General features: G+C 49.7%; 1 protein-coding gene across 1 annotated transcript in view; it reads right to left on the reverse strand.

Annotated features, from left to right (window-relative positions):
- SLC49A3 (solute carrier family 49 member 3) overlaps nt 1-15,580 on the reverse strand; it is a 32,445-nt gene extending 16,865 nt beyond the window's left edge. Inside the window, exons 1-3 of the mRNA XM_026073254.1 lie at nt 15,447-15,580; nt 5,769-5,927; nt 3,711-3,930 (exon numbers count right to left, since the gene is read on the reverse strand). Coding sequence (XP_025929039.1) covers nt 3,711-3,930; nt 5,769-5,927; nt 15,447-15,575 — 508 coding nt within the window. The 5' untranslated portion in view covers nt 15,576-15,580. The remainder of the gene's footprint in view (nt 1-3,710; nt 3,931-5,768; nt 5,928-15,446) is intronic.
- Between the last annotated feature and the right edge of the window lie 1,056 nt (nt 15,581-16,636).

Consider the following 16,636-nt stretch of genomic DNA (forward strand, 5'->3'; position numbering starts at 1 on the left):
ACAGGTTTGTGAGCCAGCTACCGGAGAGATCTCAGGTCTGGGGAACAGACACTTGAGAGACCAAGGGCCCGTGAGTCACTTGCTGGGGAGACCCTAGGCCTGGACCAGCTCCTGGGAAGATTCATGTCAGTGTGTGTGTGTGAGGGCATCTCAGTATCAGCAGCCGGAGTGGGGCTGTGGGCCTTGGGGGTTCACATGCCCAGGTGAGAGCAACTGGGGATCCAGGGTACTGGCAGACTGGGGGTGTAAGGCCATTTATGGGGGGATATATATTATACATGTATATACGTGTATATATTCTACTAGCAGACTTCCATCCTCATCAGCCTGAGGGGATGAACAGGATTGGGCCATTCATATTGTTCCTCACTGAATGCTGTGTTTTCTTTCTGTGTCGATCTGTGTGGCCAGTATATTGTGTGTACATGTGCATGCATACCTGTTGACCATGCACGCTCAGCCTTGCTGCTGGCTGAACATGGGGTCACAGAGCCGCAGCAGCCTCAATTCTGTCGGGTTATAGGATTTGGCAGCCATGACGGAGGAGTAGACAAATTTTCCAAGTTAACAACTGGCTGCGCCACTGGTGTTGGCAACAGGGTTTTGGTTTCTACAACCATGGGACCCTGTTTGAAGATTGACAACTGATGGGGAGAGATGGGATCCACCTCACTAAGTGGGGCATGTGTGTCTGCCAACAGGTTGGCCAACCTGCTAAGGAGGGCTTTAAACTAGGAAAGGTGGGGGAAGGGGAGAGTTACAGAGACAGTCAGCAAAACACAGCTCAAGCTGGGATGCCTCCAGCATGCAGCCAGGGAAGTGCATACAGGACATGGCTATGGAGGATCCTCTTGCACCCCTCCTGGGAAATATGCATGCTCGATCACCTCTCTGAAATGCCTGTATACCAATGCACACAGCATGGGGAACAAACAGGAAGAATTAGAGATCTGTGTGCAGTCACAGGGCCATGATCTCTTTCAATTACAGAGACGTGGTGGGATAGCTTGCATGACTGGAGTGCTGTCATGGATGGCTACATGCTTTTTAGGAAAGACAGGCCAGGAAGGCGAGGTGGTGGAGTTGCTCTTTATGTGAGAGAGCAACTGGAATGTATGGAGCTGTGCCTAGGGGTGGATGAAGAGCGAGTCGAGAGCTTCTGGGTAAGGATCAAAGGGCAGGCTAGCATGGGTGACACTGTTGTGGGTGTTTACTACAGGCCACCTGATTAGGAAGAAGAAATAGATGAGGCCTTCTACAGACAGCTGGAAGTAGCCTCACGATCCCAGGCCCTGGTTCTCACGGGGGACTTCAGCCACCCTGATATCTGCTGGAAAGACAACACAGCTAGGCACAAACAGTCCCAGAGGTTCATGCAGAGCATTGATGATAACTTTTTGATACAGGTGGTGGAGGAGCCAATGAGGAGAGGTGTGCTGCTGGACCTCGTACTAACAAAAAAAGAAGGACTGGTTGGAGATGTGAAGGTTGGGGGCAGCCTTGGCTGCAGTGACCACGAGATGGTGGAGTTGAGGATCCCGCGAAGAGGAAGCAGGGCACTAAGCAGGATCGCAACCCTGGACTTCAGGAGAGCAAACTTTGGCCTCTCCAGGGACCTGCCTGGAAGAATGCCATGGGATAGGGCCCTAGAAGGAAGAGAGATCCAAGAAAGCAGGCTGATATTCAAGCATCACCTCTTCCAAGCTCAAGAAGGGTGCATCCCAATGAGCAAGAAGTCAGGCAGGAGACCTGTATGGATAAGCAAGGAGCTCCTGGCAAAACTTGGACAGAAGAAAGAAGCGTGCAGAAGGTGGAAGCAGGGACAGGCCGCTTGGGGAGAATCTAGGGACATTGTCCGAGTAGGCAGGGATAGGCCTTGGCCTTCCTAGCCCCATTTGGAGTTGAGTCTGGCAAGGGATGTCAAGGACAGCAAGAAGGGCTTCTTTAAATGCATCCACAACAAAAAGAAGACTAGGGAAAATGTGGGCCAGCTCCTGAATGGGGCAGGGGCCCTGGTGACGAAGGATACAGAGAAGGCCAAGATACTGAATGCCTCTTTGCTTCAGTCTTTACTGCTCAGGCCAGCCCTCAGGAATCCCAGACCTGGAGACCTGGGAGAAAGTCTGGAGAAAGGAAGACTTTCCCTTGGTCAAGGAGGATTGGGTTAGGGATCATTTAGACAAATTGACACCCACAAATCTATGGGCCTGGATGGGATGCACCCACGAGTGCTGAGGGAGCTGGCAGACGTCACTGCTAGGCCACTCTCCATCTTCTTTGAAAGGTCATGGAGAACAGGGGAGGAGCCTGAGGACTGGAAGAAATCAAATGTCACTCCAGTCTTCAAAAAGGGCCAGAAGGAGGACCCAGGGAACTACAGGTCAGTCAGCCTCACGTCCATCCCTGGGAAGGTGATGGAACAGCTCATTCTGGATGCCATCTCTAAGCATGTGGAGGAAAAGAAGGTGATCAGGAGTAGTCAGCATGGCTTCACCAAGGGGAAATCATGCTTAACCAATCTGATAGCCTTCTATGATGGAATGACTGGCTGGGTAGATGAGGGGAGAGCAGTGGATGTTCTCTCCCTTGACTTCAGCAAGGCTTTTGACACTGACTCCCATAACATCCTCATAGACTAGCTCAGGAAGTGTGGGCTGGATGAGTGGACAGTGAGGTGGATTGAGAACTGGCTGAATGGCAGAGCTCAGAGGGCTGTGATCATCGGCGCAGAGACTAGTTGGAGGCCTGTAGCTAGCGGTGTCCCCAAGGGGCCAATGTTGGGTGCGGTATTGTTCAATTTAGTCATCAGTGACCTGGATGAAGGCAGAGAGTGCACCCTCAGCCAGTTTGCTGATGCTACAAAAGTGGGAGGAGTGGCTGAGACACCAGAGGGCTGTGCTGCCACTCAGAGACCTGGACAGGCTGGAGAGTTGGGCAGAGGGGAACCTCATCAAATTCAACAGAGGGAAGGGCAGGGTCCTGCACCTAGGGAGGAATAACCCCAGGCACCAGTGCAGGCTGGGAGTTGACCTGCTGGAAAGCAGCTCTGCAGAGAAGGACCTAGGAGTGCTGGGGGACACCAAGTTGGCTGTGAGCCAGCAATGTGCCCTTGTGGCCAAGGTGGCCAGTGGTATCCTGGGTTGCGTTAGGAGAAGCATTGCCAGCAGGTCGAGGGATCTAATCCTCCCCTTCTCCTCTGCCCTGGTGAGGCCGCATCTGGCATACTGTGGGCACTTCTGGGCTCCCCAATACAAGAGAGACATGGAGCTCCTGGGGAGAGCCCAGCAAAGGGCTCCTAAGATGATTAGGGGACTGGAGCATGCCTCTTATGAGAAAAGGCTGAGAGAGCTGGGCCTGTTTAGCCTGGAAAAGAGAAGACTGGGAGGGGATCTTACTAGGGTATACAAATATCTAAATAGGGGGTGTCAAGAGGATTGGGCCAGACTATTTTCAGTGGTGCCCACTGAACTTTGCAACTGGATGTGGCCAAGTCCTCCTTCTTGCTTCCCAACATGAAAATCTCTGCTTTTCTTGTGGGGCCATAAAGGCACCCATTTATTGTATGCAGCTCTGAGGCTCTTGGGCAGAGCTATACTTGCAGGGTGAGTTGGCTGTGGTACAGAGCGTTTCCTCTGCCTGCTGTCCCCAAAAGGAAACAAATGATATCAGGTTCTGGGAGGCAGAGACATTACTTTGCAGCTATAACTTACACATCGACGCGACCATGTTTGCTGTTGCTCTCTGGTGATCCGGGAACCATAGTGCTGCCAGTTTTGTTGGTGAAAAGATGACAAGGGGCTGTGCCAGTGCACAGAGGCATTGTCCAACAAACAGGTACCAGTAACTCTGAAAGCCCAGACTCAGGAACTTCAGGACGCTGAACATCCGGATGATGCTACCTGTCATGTTCAGCCATGCACTCAGGGTCACCTGGAGCAAGCAGAAACAGCCAGAAGTTTTGTGCTGCAGTCTGAAGGGCAAAGCTTAATGCAATAGGGTAGCATGAGCAGGATCTCAGATGCACTATGGGAGACACTGGAGTGTTGGTAATTGCAGCATGGAAAGTTCCCTGCAGACTGTCCCCACCTCTTTGGGCTGTGGGCTGTGTGTGCTTTCTCCCCCCGCTCCCCAAGCAAGAAGGCTGTCCCTGGTGCCCTGACCCTGACCAGCCTGCAGCCTGGCTGTGCCTGTCTCAGGACCTCGGTGTGGAAAGGGGCAGAGGCAGCACCAGAGGATATTTGGTCCGCTCTGCAGAGTAATAGGAAGGCTGTGACAGGCACCTCTCAAGCAAGCTTATGAACCCACCCTGACTGTAGAGCTACCCTGTTTTAAGTGGCTTTGACTTCTCCCAGCGTATTTCATTCCAGCTGGCAGCTTGAGGCACTCTGGCATTTGGTCACAGTCAGGTGAAACCCAAGCTGGGCTCAGCTCTCCCACCATCCTTCTGGGTCTCTCCCACATGTACATCCCGCCCCAGCCCTGGTTAAGCCACATGCCCATCAGGGAGGAAGGGTAACACGAGCCTCCTAAAGGCTCCAAGGAAGCAGCAAGAGATGGTGAGTGTGGGGAAACTTGGCTTGGGCAGCTGGTTCATCCTGTTACCTAAACCTTTTTTTGCCTTTCCTGAAATACTTGTTTGCTTCTGCTGTTATCTTTCACCTTACATAGTCTTTTCAGGACTCCTGTCTGATGTGTTTGGCTTTTACACAGGTGAAGTACGCTCTCTGATCAGCAGATCAGAGAGCAGAAGCTCTGTTAATCACACTGTGAGTGAGCTTGGGGTCTGGCTAAGCTCAACAAGTTGCGGCCTCACTGAAAAAAAAAAAAAAAAAGATGATCTTATCATAAAACTCAACAGACAGAACTTCTGCAGGTACTGCAAGCCACTGTCATAACTTTAAAAGTTCAGGGACATTCTTAGACAACTCCACCAGGATAGAGCTTATGTGAGACAGCAGATACTGTCGTGGAATCTTTGAGAAATTCAAAGTCCATGTGTTTCACTCTGTTTTCAAGTTTGCACCATCATCCATATCTTGCTGTGACCATCCAAAGATCACGGAAATGAGTCCTTTAGTGCACAGATGCTGTTAATGTTCTTCTATCCCACTAGAAGGCTACCTCCTTTAAGGTCAAAAAGGTTCATTATCTTAGTACCACAGAAAAAAGCAACACTTATTTTTACCACTGGTAGGCAACTATCTTAAAAGTTCAACAGTGGCAGAGAGGTCTTTGGTGCCAGGGGCAGCTGAACTACAGTGGTGAGAAATTTAAAGACTTGTGAGTCACAGAAGTCACACAGGGAATAAATCCATAAAATCTTTCATTGAGGAGTCAACTGCTTTGAAAATACTGAGCCATAATAGAGTATACATGAAGTGTTACTAAAAGCAGTGTGAGTGTGCTGACTATCTGCTCTGGCATGCCCTTTCAAAGGGCTCTGACACAGTAAGTCAGCCTAGAAGTGAGGCAAGGCAGTGGGATTCTCATCATGCATTGTCATAAGCAAAAGTCTTATGCTGCCTTGAGAAAACCTTAATTATGTCTTTCAATGTGTATTCTATCTTTTCCCACTATTCCCCCACCTCACAGTTGAGGTTACAGCTATTGCCAAATCAGAGCACAGCTTTCAACCCACTCTGCAGCGTCTGGCAAGACTCCCACTCACAGTATGCATATTAGTGCTTTGTGCAGCTAAATATGTGGAGACATCACCACTGCTGTCTCTGGGTGAAAGGCCATTAGGGTAACAAATCAGTTCAACTCACAGCCCATCTGAGGCCCACGCTGTCGAGGACCCATGTTGCCACCAACCCAAATGGGATTGAGATGAGAAGGTACACGAGTGAGAGCCAGTTGACTGTCTCCAGGGAAATGTGGAAGTAGGAAGCTGTCTTATCAGCCACAGGAGCAAATGTCAGCCACAGCTGCAGAACAGAAAGCGAAGAGGGTAAGCCTGAACACCTCCACCAAAGCAGAAATTCAGCATCCCCTCAGACTGTTCAATTGCATTGTGAAGGGGCTCAAAATAGTAGCACTGTTTTAGTCTCTTCTTGAAATTAGGATGTTAAGGATGGCAATCAAAACTCAAACACTTGGTATCTGCCGTTACTCATGATAGTGCTATTTTACCCCTGATCTCATCATTGCCTTGACCCTGAGCCCTCCATCCATTTCACAGCCTCATCCCCAATCTCCTGCTGCTAGGAGCTGCGCAAAGTAGAGGTCAGCGCCTTTCTCTGTCCCCCACCTGGATGCACAGGCCCCAGATGCACTTACTTACCTGTTGCAAACCCCAAGCAATCCTTCTATGTTAGCATAAACAATACAGAGGCCACCATTTCCTGTCTGCAGGTAGTAGTCCCTTAAACTCAGTCTGGTGTTCACGGCTATGTTAGTAACCCCAGATGTGGCCTTGTAAGAACGATTTTGCCATGTGTCAACCAAGACAGATATTCACATTTGCCACACACCATATTGATTCAGTGCTGTCCTACGCACACTCAACAGTTAGGAGAGGGCCTACAGATTTGCATTATTCAATACCCTCTTCAGAACATGTGATAGGGAAACACAAGAGGTACATTAATAATGTCCATCTGTTCCAGTTCTATATCTGAAATTATTTCCCTAAATGTTGTTTCAGGCACTGGTTTCAGAGTTACTCTCTGCTTCTGGTTCCTTCTGGGACAGATAAGGCCTGCTTTGATGCTGAAATCATGTCCTGAGATCATGCCCACAAGAAAGAAATGAGGGTGTTACCCCAGATTTAGGGAGGCTTCTGTGCATTCTTTGTAAATATGCCCTCTTTGATGCTTTTCAAAAAGACTGGTCTAACTTGAGAACTGATTTCAATAATGTTAAAATTCAAAAATTAAGCCATTTTAACCAGAATTTGGCAACAACCAAATTATAAATTCTTCAAAGTTAACTCAATTTACAAGCTGCATTCAGTTAATCATGAACAAAAAATATTTCACTTGACATAAACTTCTCCACTCTTGTAAGGTGATCTTGCAGGTGCTGAAAGCTTGAGATGATAAATTTTGTGGATAGAAGTCCGGCAGCTGTCTCCTTTCTAGCACCCCTCTCAGCCAACACAAGCTTCCTGTTCACTGCATTTTGCAGAGGACATCAGCTGCAGCATTAATGAAAAACAGAAAGAACTAGAGTAGCCTCAGGGGAAGGTGAGTCCCCACACTCTGCTACTGGTTATTTCCAATGTTCTTATTTATTTCTTATATGCCAGAGACCATAAAAGCTACCAAATTAAATAGAAGCACAAGGAGAATTGGGGCTTTCTCCCGTGTTAGCATCACTGTCTGACAGTACTACATGCAAATCACTGTCTAAGCTTTTCTCTTATTGGGGATGTGATAAGGAAATGAATGGGAGTGGCAGGCATGCTCTGAATGTAGTATCAGTGTGTGCATGCACACACATACACACAGGCAAAAGAGATGGAAATAGCACCTTTGCTGTGTACAGGGAATGATCTACACGTGAGAATTCAGTACAGCCCCCTAGCATCAGCCCTGCCTGCATTTCTGCAAGGCACTGAGATGCCAGATCCTCTTTATTCACCACAGAAGTTCGCCTGCCATTGTTGTGCTGGGCTCGGACACACCTCTGCGGGACTGGGCAAAGCTCTGGCGAGGGGTGGTTTGGTGTTTACGCAGCTTTGGCAATCAGGTAGATGAAGACTCTGGGGGCTGACAGCAATTGTGCTCTCAGAGTTAGACAACAAGGAGGATACTCCAGATCACTGGGAAACAAGCAGCAGACTCCTAATGAAATGAACTAGTAAAAAAATACTTGAAATTATATATGCTACTGGTGTGGTGCTACCATCTTGTCTCAGGAAGCAATTTTGCCAACTCTTTTTTCTTTTCAGGACTGAGTTCCATCAAACTGTGATGGGAATTTAAATGTCACAATTGCCACTAAGGCATGAGCATTGCTTTGATTATTGGATGCTAAACTGCTGCTAGACAGAACTCTGCTGTGTGTTTCCAACCACAGTCATTTGCAGTTCCTCACTGCTTCCCCAACACGTGAGTGTGAAGAAACACTGTACCAGGAAACAGTGTAATTAAAGTGATGCATTTGATAAGCCAGCTTCAGAACTTGATACATTTCTGTCCCCTGTAAACACAGCAAACATCTGTCTTATCCTCTTCCTCCATAAAAGATGCTTAGCTATGTAGTACTGCTAGAACAAACACTGAGAGAATGTTTCCACAAGTCAGAGTACAGCATTTTATATTCAGTGGCTGTATATATCAAGATGAGCTGGAATCAAGTGCTTCAGCATTAGAACTAGTAAAACCATTACTTGCTAAAAATCAAGTATCTGGGTGGCCTTATATCTCTGTCCAATTCTAGTGTGTGTGTGTGTGTGTGTGTGTGTGTGTGTGTGTGTGTGTGTTTGTGAGCGTAGATGGTGGGAAGTTTCAGCCTTTTGACGCTCAAGACTTTTCTTCAGAATAGCAGTCTGAGTTTCTGAGTGTCTGGAGAGAAAAAGTGTGTTTCTACCTCCATGCAGGCAGAGGCTGTTTGCAATGTTTTGCTCTAACTGTGTAAGAAAGAACTGGGCAATGGAGCTCAGGGTGCAGCTGACTCACCATGCGGTGGAAGCGGCCACCAAATGTCCCTGCAACAGAGATATGGCATTGTGGTGTTTTCGTCAAAAGAGGGAAATTGCCAGGCTAAGCAAGTAAGTCTGCCACCTTCTGCTTTTGGTTTCCACAGGCAAAATGGCTCCATCCACAGCAGTGTGCAAGCTCTTCTGCTGGGTGGCAGAGCCTTTATCCTTCATGTTGCTTCTGAAATCCCGCACTGCTGAGGCTGGTACTCACACAGCACTGCTCTGCTACATGTCCCCTCACGTGGAACAGTGTGAAGATTCCCTCCTGGTGAAGCCTGAGGCCTGTGACTTTAAAGATGCAGAATGAAGACTGAGAGAGGTTTCTCTCTCCTCCATTCCCCACAGGCCATTGCCTTAAGTCAACTCTGCCACACCAAAAAACAGTGTTCAGTCTCTCCACCGTGGACCACTCTGACAGATGCTGGAGGAGAGATGATGTCTTGAGTTACAGGGTACTAGTACCCAAGAGTTGGTTGCCCTTGGGGCAGATAAAAGAAGGAGGAAGAGACAGACACCTCCGCCCTTGTAGGGGTGTCTACACACTTGTTCAGTCCCTTCTGAAGCCCCCTTCACTTTGTGGGAAGGTGCCTCTTCGTTCCGTTCAAGCTGCACTCAGCTCCATTGCTGCCTAGGCACACAGACCTAGAGCCTCAGTGTGCAGTGCAGAAAGCATCAAGGTGGTGCTTAAGCAGGTCCTTTGAAGCCAGCTCAACAGATCTCCCAGCAAGCAGACGTGAGAAAGTTCTCCCCTTGCCAATGTCTCTTCCTGCCTGGTAGTGGTGACAAGAAATTTCCACTCACTGACTATGATTTCTGCCCCTTCTAAGCCTTACCAGACAGCTGTCCCTGCAATTAGCCAGACTATGTTATCAAACCTTACTGAAATTCCTAGTTTGGCACCCTGCAGATCAGAAATGCCTTGTCCCTGTGGCTTCTAAGGCACCCAGCTCACAGCCCCACATCTTGATGGCTCAGCAACCGTCTGAGCAGTCCCAAATGGCAGAACACAGCTGGGGCCACTTAATGAGTTGGCGTGGATGAGGCTGAAAGATAGGAGGAGTCCACTCCCTGGGCTTTGGCATAGTTAGATCAAGTCATTTACAGAGAAGCCTGAGCATGGCCAAACAAGCACAGGGACTCATGTCTTTAAACATCAAAATCAATGGGGTTGGGAGCCCAACCCTAGAATACTCTGATTGGCAAAATTCACTTCCCAGCACCAACTCTCAGTTTTTGCATGATTTGTTCCAAAATTACAACTTCAGCTGTGGTACAATCCAACATCATTTGTCACTGTCACTCATTTGGAGTCCATAGCATTCGATCCTCCAGCACTTGTGACAGATTTTCCCCTCCCTTCAGATATGCATCTAGCACAATGTTGAAATAGCTGTAATAACATAAACCATCTCTTATCCAAATGCAGGAATAGTAGTTCCTACACCTTTCTCCTCTCCCCAGCTAAACCTTCAAAGTATCTTCATCTCGCTGTGATTTCTGAGGCTCAGGTGTGTCTGAGAGAGCACAAGCACCAAGGCAGCTCTTCCTGGGCAGCATGAGATCTGATCTATCTCACCTATGAACGCCCCAGAGGCACCACTGTCCCTGCAAGAAGGGACAGTGCTCCAGGGCTCTACTGTGCACAGGTTTTGGTATGCAGTTCACAGCAAAGGCCTTTGCCTTTTCTACAAAGAGGGGAGGGAGACTACCACACACAGCAGTGAACATCACTGCAGCACTACCAGGCACAGTTGCACTGCGATCGATGTGACTGTCCTGACACTGCATGCCAGTTTGGGCAGCAAGTCACACCTCAGCAGTCTTCACTACAAAACCTTGTGCTCTACACACAGGTAACAGCAAGAGACAAAGAGTACACAAATTCCCCTGGAAATATGAGATCCTGTTCTGGCTAGCACTGGAGCAGACCTGCAGCTCCCGTTGCTTTCAGCACATGGCTGGCTGCCTGCATAGCTGTGTCCCATCACTAGAGGAAAGGGACAGAAGTGTTTTCCACCACTCCATTGTCAATGGAGTACATGGGACCACTGTGGAAAGAAAGTCAACTGAAACTCAAACCATCTGACTACTACCAATGTTGGATGGGCACTGGCTCCACTTTGAGTTCTCCTTCCCTTTGTTTTGACATTCTTCTAGTTGGTATTTTGATCTTTCCTCTCCGGCATGGTTCCTTCACCACTAATTGCAGGTGCACTCAGGCAGAAGTAACTCCTATGCTTATAGCTTGTACTTTACAGATATTCTCATTCTGTCCCCACTTTTAAGCTTCTCTCTGCTGCTCTTCCCAATCCTCTTCTAACCCCTCAAGTGATTTTCAGACATGGATCCAGCCATCTTCAGCCCAGTATTTTCCCAAATCTTCTATTTTTCCTCCTGCTCTCATTCATTTCCCCTCCATCTTCTTGTTACGTGCCTGTGCAGCACGTAATGCTTCTCCAGGTTCAGTTCTTCTTCCCTATTGCCATCTTCATTCACACACAGACTTCCCAGGTACCAGCTCACCTGCAGGATCCAGTTTCTCTCCACCCAATCCAAGGGAGCCCAAATTTTGCTCTCCGTCCCATTTCTGCAGCAGGTCACTGCTTGGCTATGAGACACCATTTCTCCTCCTGTTGTGGTAGCAAAAAGGACATGTAGACTGCCCCTTGGAGGCAACAGGTGTGAGCTGCAGAAAGCAGCATTAATAAACACAGCCCTGGGATTTCCAGAGCTCAAGGAGCAGTAAAGGTATGTTGATCCTTCAAATGCATAGGCAGGCACAGCCCTGTCAGAAGCAGTGCAAAAATGTTCTCTCTCATGCCTGGCAAACTGTGAACCGACTTCTGTGCTCCTCATCAACAAATCAGGATTTTAGAAGTGAAAAACAAAATGATTTGCAGAAGGGCAAACACACATAATTAGGGTGGAAATTAAGCCATTTTGTCAAGTTAATAGTGGTGACAGCCAGCACAGGCTGCCATATGGAGTGGTGTCTATGGCCTGGCATACTGTATTGTCATGCACAATGTGGTAATGCCTCTGTGATACCTTTTCAGTACAAACTTGGAAAGGAGAAGTCAGAAGGATGACTTGTACAAAATGGGACCTTCTGCTTTACAATAGGCACAGGCACAGCTCAGCTGTTCCCAGTTAGGCACTGCCTGCAGCAGCTCTCCCAATCCCACCTTGCTCTCTCCCCTGCACTGGGACACAGGGATGTGGCAGGGTTGAAGGTGATGTGAGATGTTTCTCTGAGACACACAGGACTTCTCTTCCCCTAAGAGCAGGCTGTGAAGTGGGAGGACAATCTCTCCTACATCAAATTTCCCATGTCCACGTTCATTGATCACCAAAGGGCCATACACATTGGAAGCAAACAGCATCCTGCCTCAACGGGAGGCCCCCATGCTGATGAAGCAGCCCAGCAAGGAAGGACAGAGGCAAGATCTCCAGAAAAGTCAGATCCATGCCTGGATGTCACTTTTAACTTCTACAGCTCTCTGGAAGACCAGGAGGATCCAGCAGCCAGGCACAGCTGTGCATCCATGCATATCTCCAGGGACACTGCTGAAGCAGACGCATGTGGGCCAGAAGCGTGCACACCCTGCCTTGGAGCATGCCAGTCTCCACTTGTGCAGGCTTCCCTTCCTCTCCCAGGTATACTAAGTGGTGGTGGAAGTCCTCCACGCTGGGTGAGTCAGCACCCAGGTCCAGGAACCGCCTGGCCAAGTGTGGAACCAGTTCCAACCCTCTGCTCCCCTCCTCCTCTCCTGCTTGCTCACAATGACAAGCACAGATCAGAGCAGGAAACACTTTGTGATTCACTCTCCAGTGCATCTCTATATCCCCAGTGCTTGGGCAAGACAAAGTTCCCTCTGTAACATGCAGAGTTTCCACCCTTTGAGCTTAGCCAGGAAGAGGTAAAGAGGAAGGAGGTACTTGCCTCAGCAGTTCACCACTATGGCTGATCCAAACTAACAGGGAATGCAGTTGTTTCCAGCTGTCAGCACACCCTGAATGCTCCTAAACATTAAGTCTTCAGGTTAGAAAATCCCACAGGACCAGTTTGACAAAACCGACAGCATCAGCTTGAACAAAACAGACCTGGGGAGCAGCTACATGTATCATTATGTCACCCCTCACAGGGAGTGGTGGCAAGAGACAGCTGGGGAGCAATCATCTAACTCAGCTCAGCTGTGGTCAGAGCAGCCTCCCAGCCCAGGGCTCCAGGCTGGAAGCAAAGTGCATGTGCATACTGGCGCCTGCTCAAGGCCTTTTTAAGTTAATGCAAGGATTTCTTGCACTACATTGGAGCTAGGAACTTCCAGAATAGCAGTACCTAGGATATGACAGCCAATACCTGGCAAGCTAGTACCTGCTTTGTATAGATGAGAGATACAGAGGCTTCTAAGCTCAGGTCATTAACAGAGATTTAGGCAAGGCACTATTTATCTTTACTGTAAAAGCCTTCTTTGTACCTTATCCACTCTGCTGTGCTTACTGGTTAACGAGAGGATTCCACATGAGATGTGGAGCAGAAGGAAGCAGGGAAGAGTGCCTCTTTTGCCACCACATGGTCTGGCCTGGTTTGGCTCAATCACAGCTCCAAGASAGGTCAAGGAAACATTTCTTAGCCTGCCCTTGCTGCATGACTGAGTGTCCTTCCTTACAGGTAAGTTGCTCCTATGTTGTCTTTCTCACAGTGACAGTCCCTCTTTCTCTCTCAGGGCAAGGTAGTATTGTTATCTGCCACTTTTTGTGACACTGAAGGCCACTATACAGAAAACTGCATGGGTAAAATTGGGGAATATGAACAAATTCTTGGACCAGGCATAGTCCTGGAAGTTTGGTCTACCACATGAGGCTAAGGAGGTGACCTGTTTCCTCCAAGTAAGACAACTCAAAAATCACATGTCCTTGGCAAGCTGAATTTTGCAGGTATCTTGGCACACAACACAGAGAACATAAAGTATTGCCTGCAACATCTGCACAGGAACTGAGGGCACATCTTTACTTGCAAAGCACTTTTCATACCACAGAAGTGGTAAATCAGTCTTTCCATCTAGGACTCTTAAGAGCAACCATGTCTGCAAGCTCTATTGATTTCAGGGCCTTTCAACAGCTCCCTCCATTTTGATGTAGTTTTCATCAGGAGCACTTAGGAAAAGCACTAACGTCAGGACACATTTGAGGATAACTTTATATGTCAGCATACTTGCAGTTCTAGTCATTTGCACTGGTCTTTGAAACTCCCTAGGACATTAAATACCCAGTTTTGAAGTGCTGAAGTTCTGGCATAAGTTCTTATCACGGGAGAATATTTCTCTTGCACTGTGGATGGAGTCAGGAAGTTGGCAAGAGACCAACCAGACAACACTACAATCTTTCAGGGTTACAAAGTTATCAGCAAAAAGATCCAAGACACTTGCAGATATGTGGAAAGGACCTTTTAAAATAACTATCCAGTTTCACTGCTAAGTTTTGAGTGAAGTCCAAGTCTGTCAAAACAGCCTGGAAAAACACTATACAGCTTCCTTCACCCATGCTATCATTGTAGACTTCTCCTAGAATGGATATGGATTTAAACTAACTGTGGTGTATTTTTCCTGTTAAACATATTCTTGTGCTGTGCTAGTTTAACTCTAAGTAAGCAATCAGGTTTCACATTACTTTTCTGGGTGATACCATATTACGGTCTTAAAGGATACACAGATTTACCACAAGAGATGGCACATTAGTTTTTTTGGCATTTCAGTGTATTATCTGCTTCTCACTGTATTATCCATTTCTCTGTTCCAGCATCCCTTGCATCAAGGAATACCTAGTCTTCTTTCCCAGCATATACATGTTTGCATGTTCCAATGCCTGATCTTGGCTGTCAGACTGCCTGCATTCACAACATGGTAATSCTCAAGCACATGAATAATTCTGAATCAGCCTGATAATTATCAACAGTGCTCTCAGTGATTTGAGGAGCAAAGATTTGGGCTTGCATCTTGCTCGATAGCACTTGGTAAAGAGAAATTCCATGTGTTTACTTTGTTTAATTATTGAGCTTGTTTTCAGTCTCTTCAACAGGTAGGGTCTGGTCTCCTGTACCTGCTTTTCAGGGCTTTCAGAATAAAGTACCTGTAAGCAATTGCAAGTTCACACCCCAGCAGGTTTAGTGTGAAACCACGCCTGCGCTATCCTGCACCTGCAGCAGACCCTATCAGGTGATCTGCTTGCTTCTCTTTCCGGACGGGCAGATTTGCTGGCACAGCTCAGCAGTATCGAAGAGCTGACGCCTGCTCCTCTGCCCGAGCAGAGTTTCAGCAGCACGTTCCCGTTGTTAGGAGCGGGCGACATGACCCTCGCGGGCGCAGAGCACTCCCTGTGCTTCCCGGGGACTGCATGCGGGTCTCCGCAGCGATTTCCCCCGGGCTCCAGTACTTCCCGCTGCGCTCTTCTCCGTTCGCTTCCGGGATAAGGCACGGATCCCTCCCTTCCCGTCCCCGCACGCCGTGTGCCCGGGGCCGCGGGGGAGGCTGCGGCGCCGGGGCGCCGCGGAGGAGGGGGCGCATGCGGCTGAGGGTCGGGGCGCCGGGGCAGAGCGCCGAGGGCGGCCCGGCTGCCTCCGGCAGGAGCTGGAGCGGGGTTTGCTCGCGGCAGCCCCGGCACCCCGCGCTCCCGCGGCGGCGGCGGCGCTTCTCCGGGCTCGCAGAGCGGGGCGGTCAGCGGGGCCGCCCGGACAGCAGCGCCCGGGCAGGGGGACGCCGCCGCCCGCCACCCCCCGGCAGCGCGGGGCGTCCGCACTCACCATGGCGTTGGAGCAGTTGAGCAGGCACACCACGGCCAGCAGGAACCAGCGCCGCCGGTAGGTCTTGAACTGGGGCAGCCGGCCCAGGCTGCGTTCCCCCAGCAGGCTGGCCGCCTCGCCCCCCTCCATYCCGCCGCGGCTCGGCTCGGCTCGGCCCGGCCTCGCTGCGCCCTCCCCGGGGCGGCCCCGGCCGAGCCACCGCCTCCCGCCCGCCCCGGTCCGGCCCCGCCACCCCGGCACGGCACAGCCCGGCCCGGGAGCCGCCCCCGCCCCGTCCCGCGCGGCGGCAGCGAGCGGCCCGCGGCCCCGGGACGGCAGCGCCTCGCTCGCCCCGTGCGTCGTGAAGAAAAGCGACGGTCATAGTAACGCTCGTCTATAGCTCCACCTTAAGAGTCGCCTTCAGGCCCGTGCTGGTGGCAGCAGCCGTGGTGGTTTGGGGTGCTGTGCTGCGGGGGGCAGAGCCCCGTGGGACCTGTCGGGTCRGATGGGGATTGCTTGCTGAGCAGAAACAGGACTAGGGGAGGAGAAAAGGAGGACGTAGGACCCATAGGGCTCTGTCAGCCATGCGTGGTACTGTTTGATCATGTGTTTATACTGATTATGCTGCAGATAGCGGTATCCTCTCCCCATAATACAGAGGCACCCATGCTAGCAGTAATCATCTCCTCGTCCACAACTCACTAAGGGGAAAAGGCTGCGCATTTTGCAAGAGTGCAAAGTGAAAGTCCTCCACTCCTAAACAGGGCCTGTGACTTCAGGTTGGTTTGACATTAATTTGGTTTGACATTGAGACTGCCTGGATGTCTGCCCCTCACCAACCTCGGTCACCCTCCCACACGAGTGCTGCTCAGCCCCAGGACAGCCAGGCCTGGGGGCAAGGGATCACAGATGGCTCTGCTCCCCATGTCACCCCTCACTCAACCCCTCTGATCCTTGTCCCTGCCCCTTTCCTCACCACAGTCAACCAAAAGCAGAGCACGGTGGTCATTAAGAAAGGCCCTGGGGAGAGGGAATAGATTGGGAGGGTTATCCTGCATGGAAGTGTTCTCTCGTGAATGATTTTGGCTGATGTTTTCCATGCCTCAACATAGTTCTTATGTGTGTGTGAAGAGGAAACAGCTTCAAAGCTCCAAAAATGGAGCTTGTTGCTGCTCAGAAGTAGGCTGGAGAGAAACATGGGTTTGTTCATG

This window comes from Apteryx rowi, unplaced genomic scaffold (assembly GCF_003343035.1).
Source record: "Apteryx rowi isolate R43461 unplaced genomic scaffold, aptRow1 scaffold_364, whole genome shotgun sequence".
Taxonomy (NCBI): Eukaryota; Metazoa; Chordata; class Aves; order Apterygiformes; family Apterygidae; genus Apteryx; species Apteryx rowi.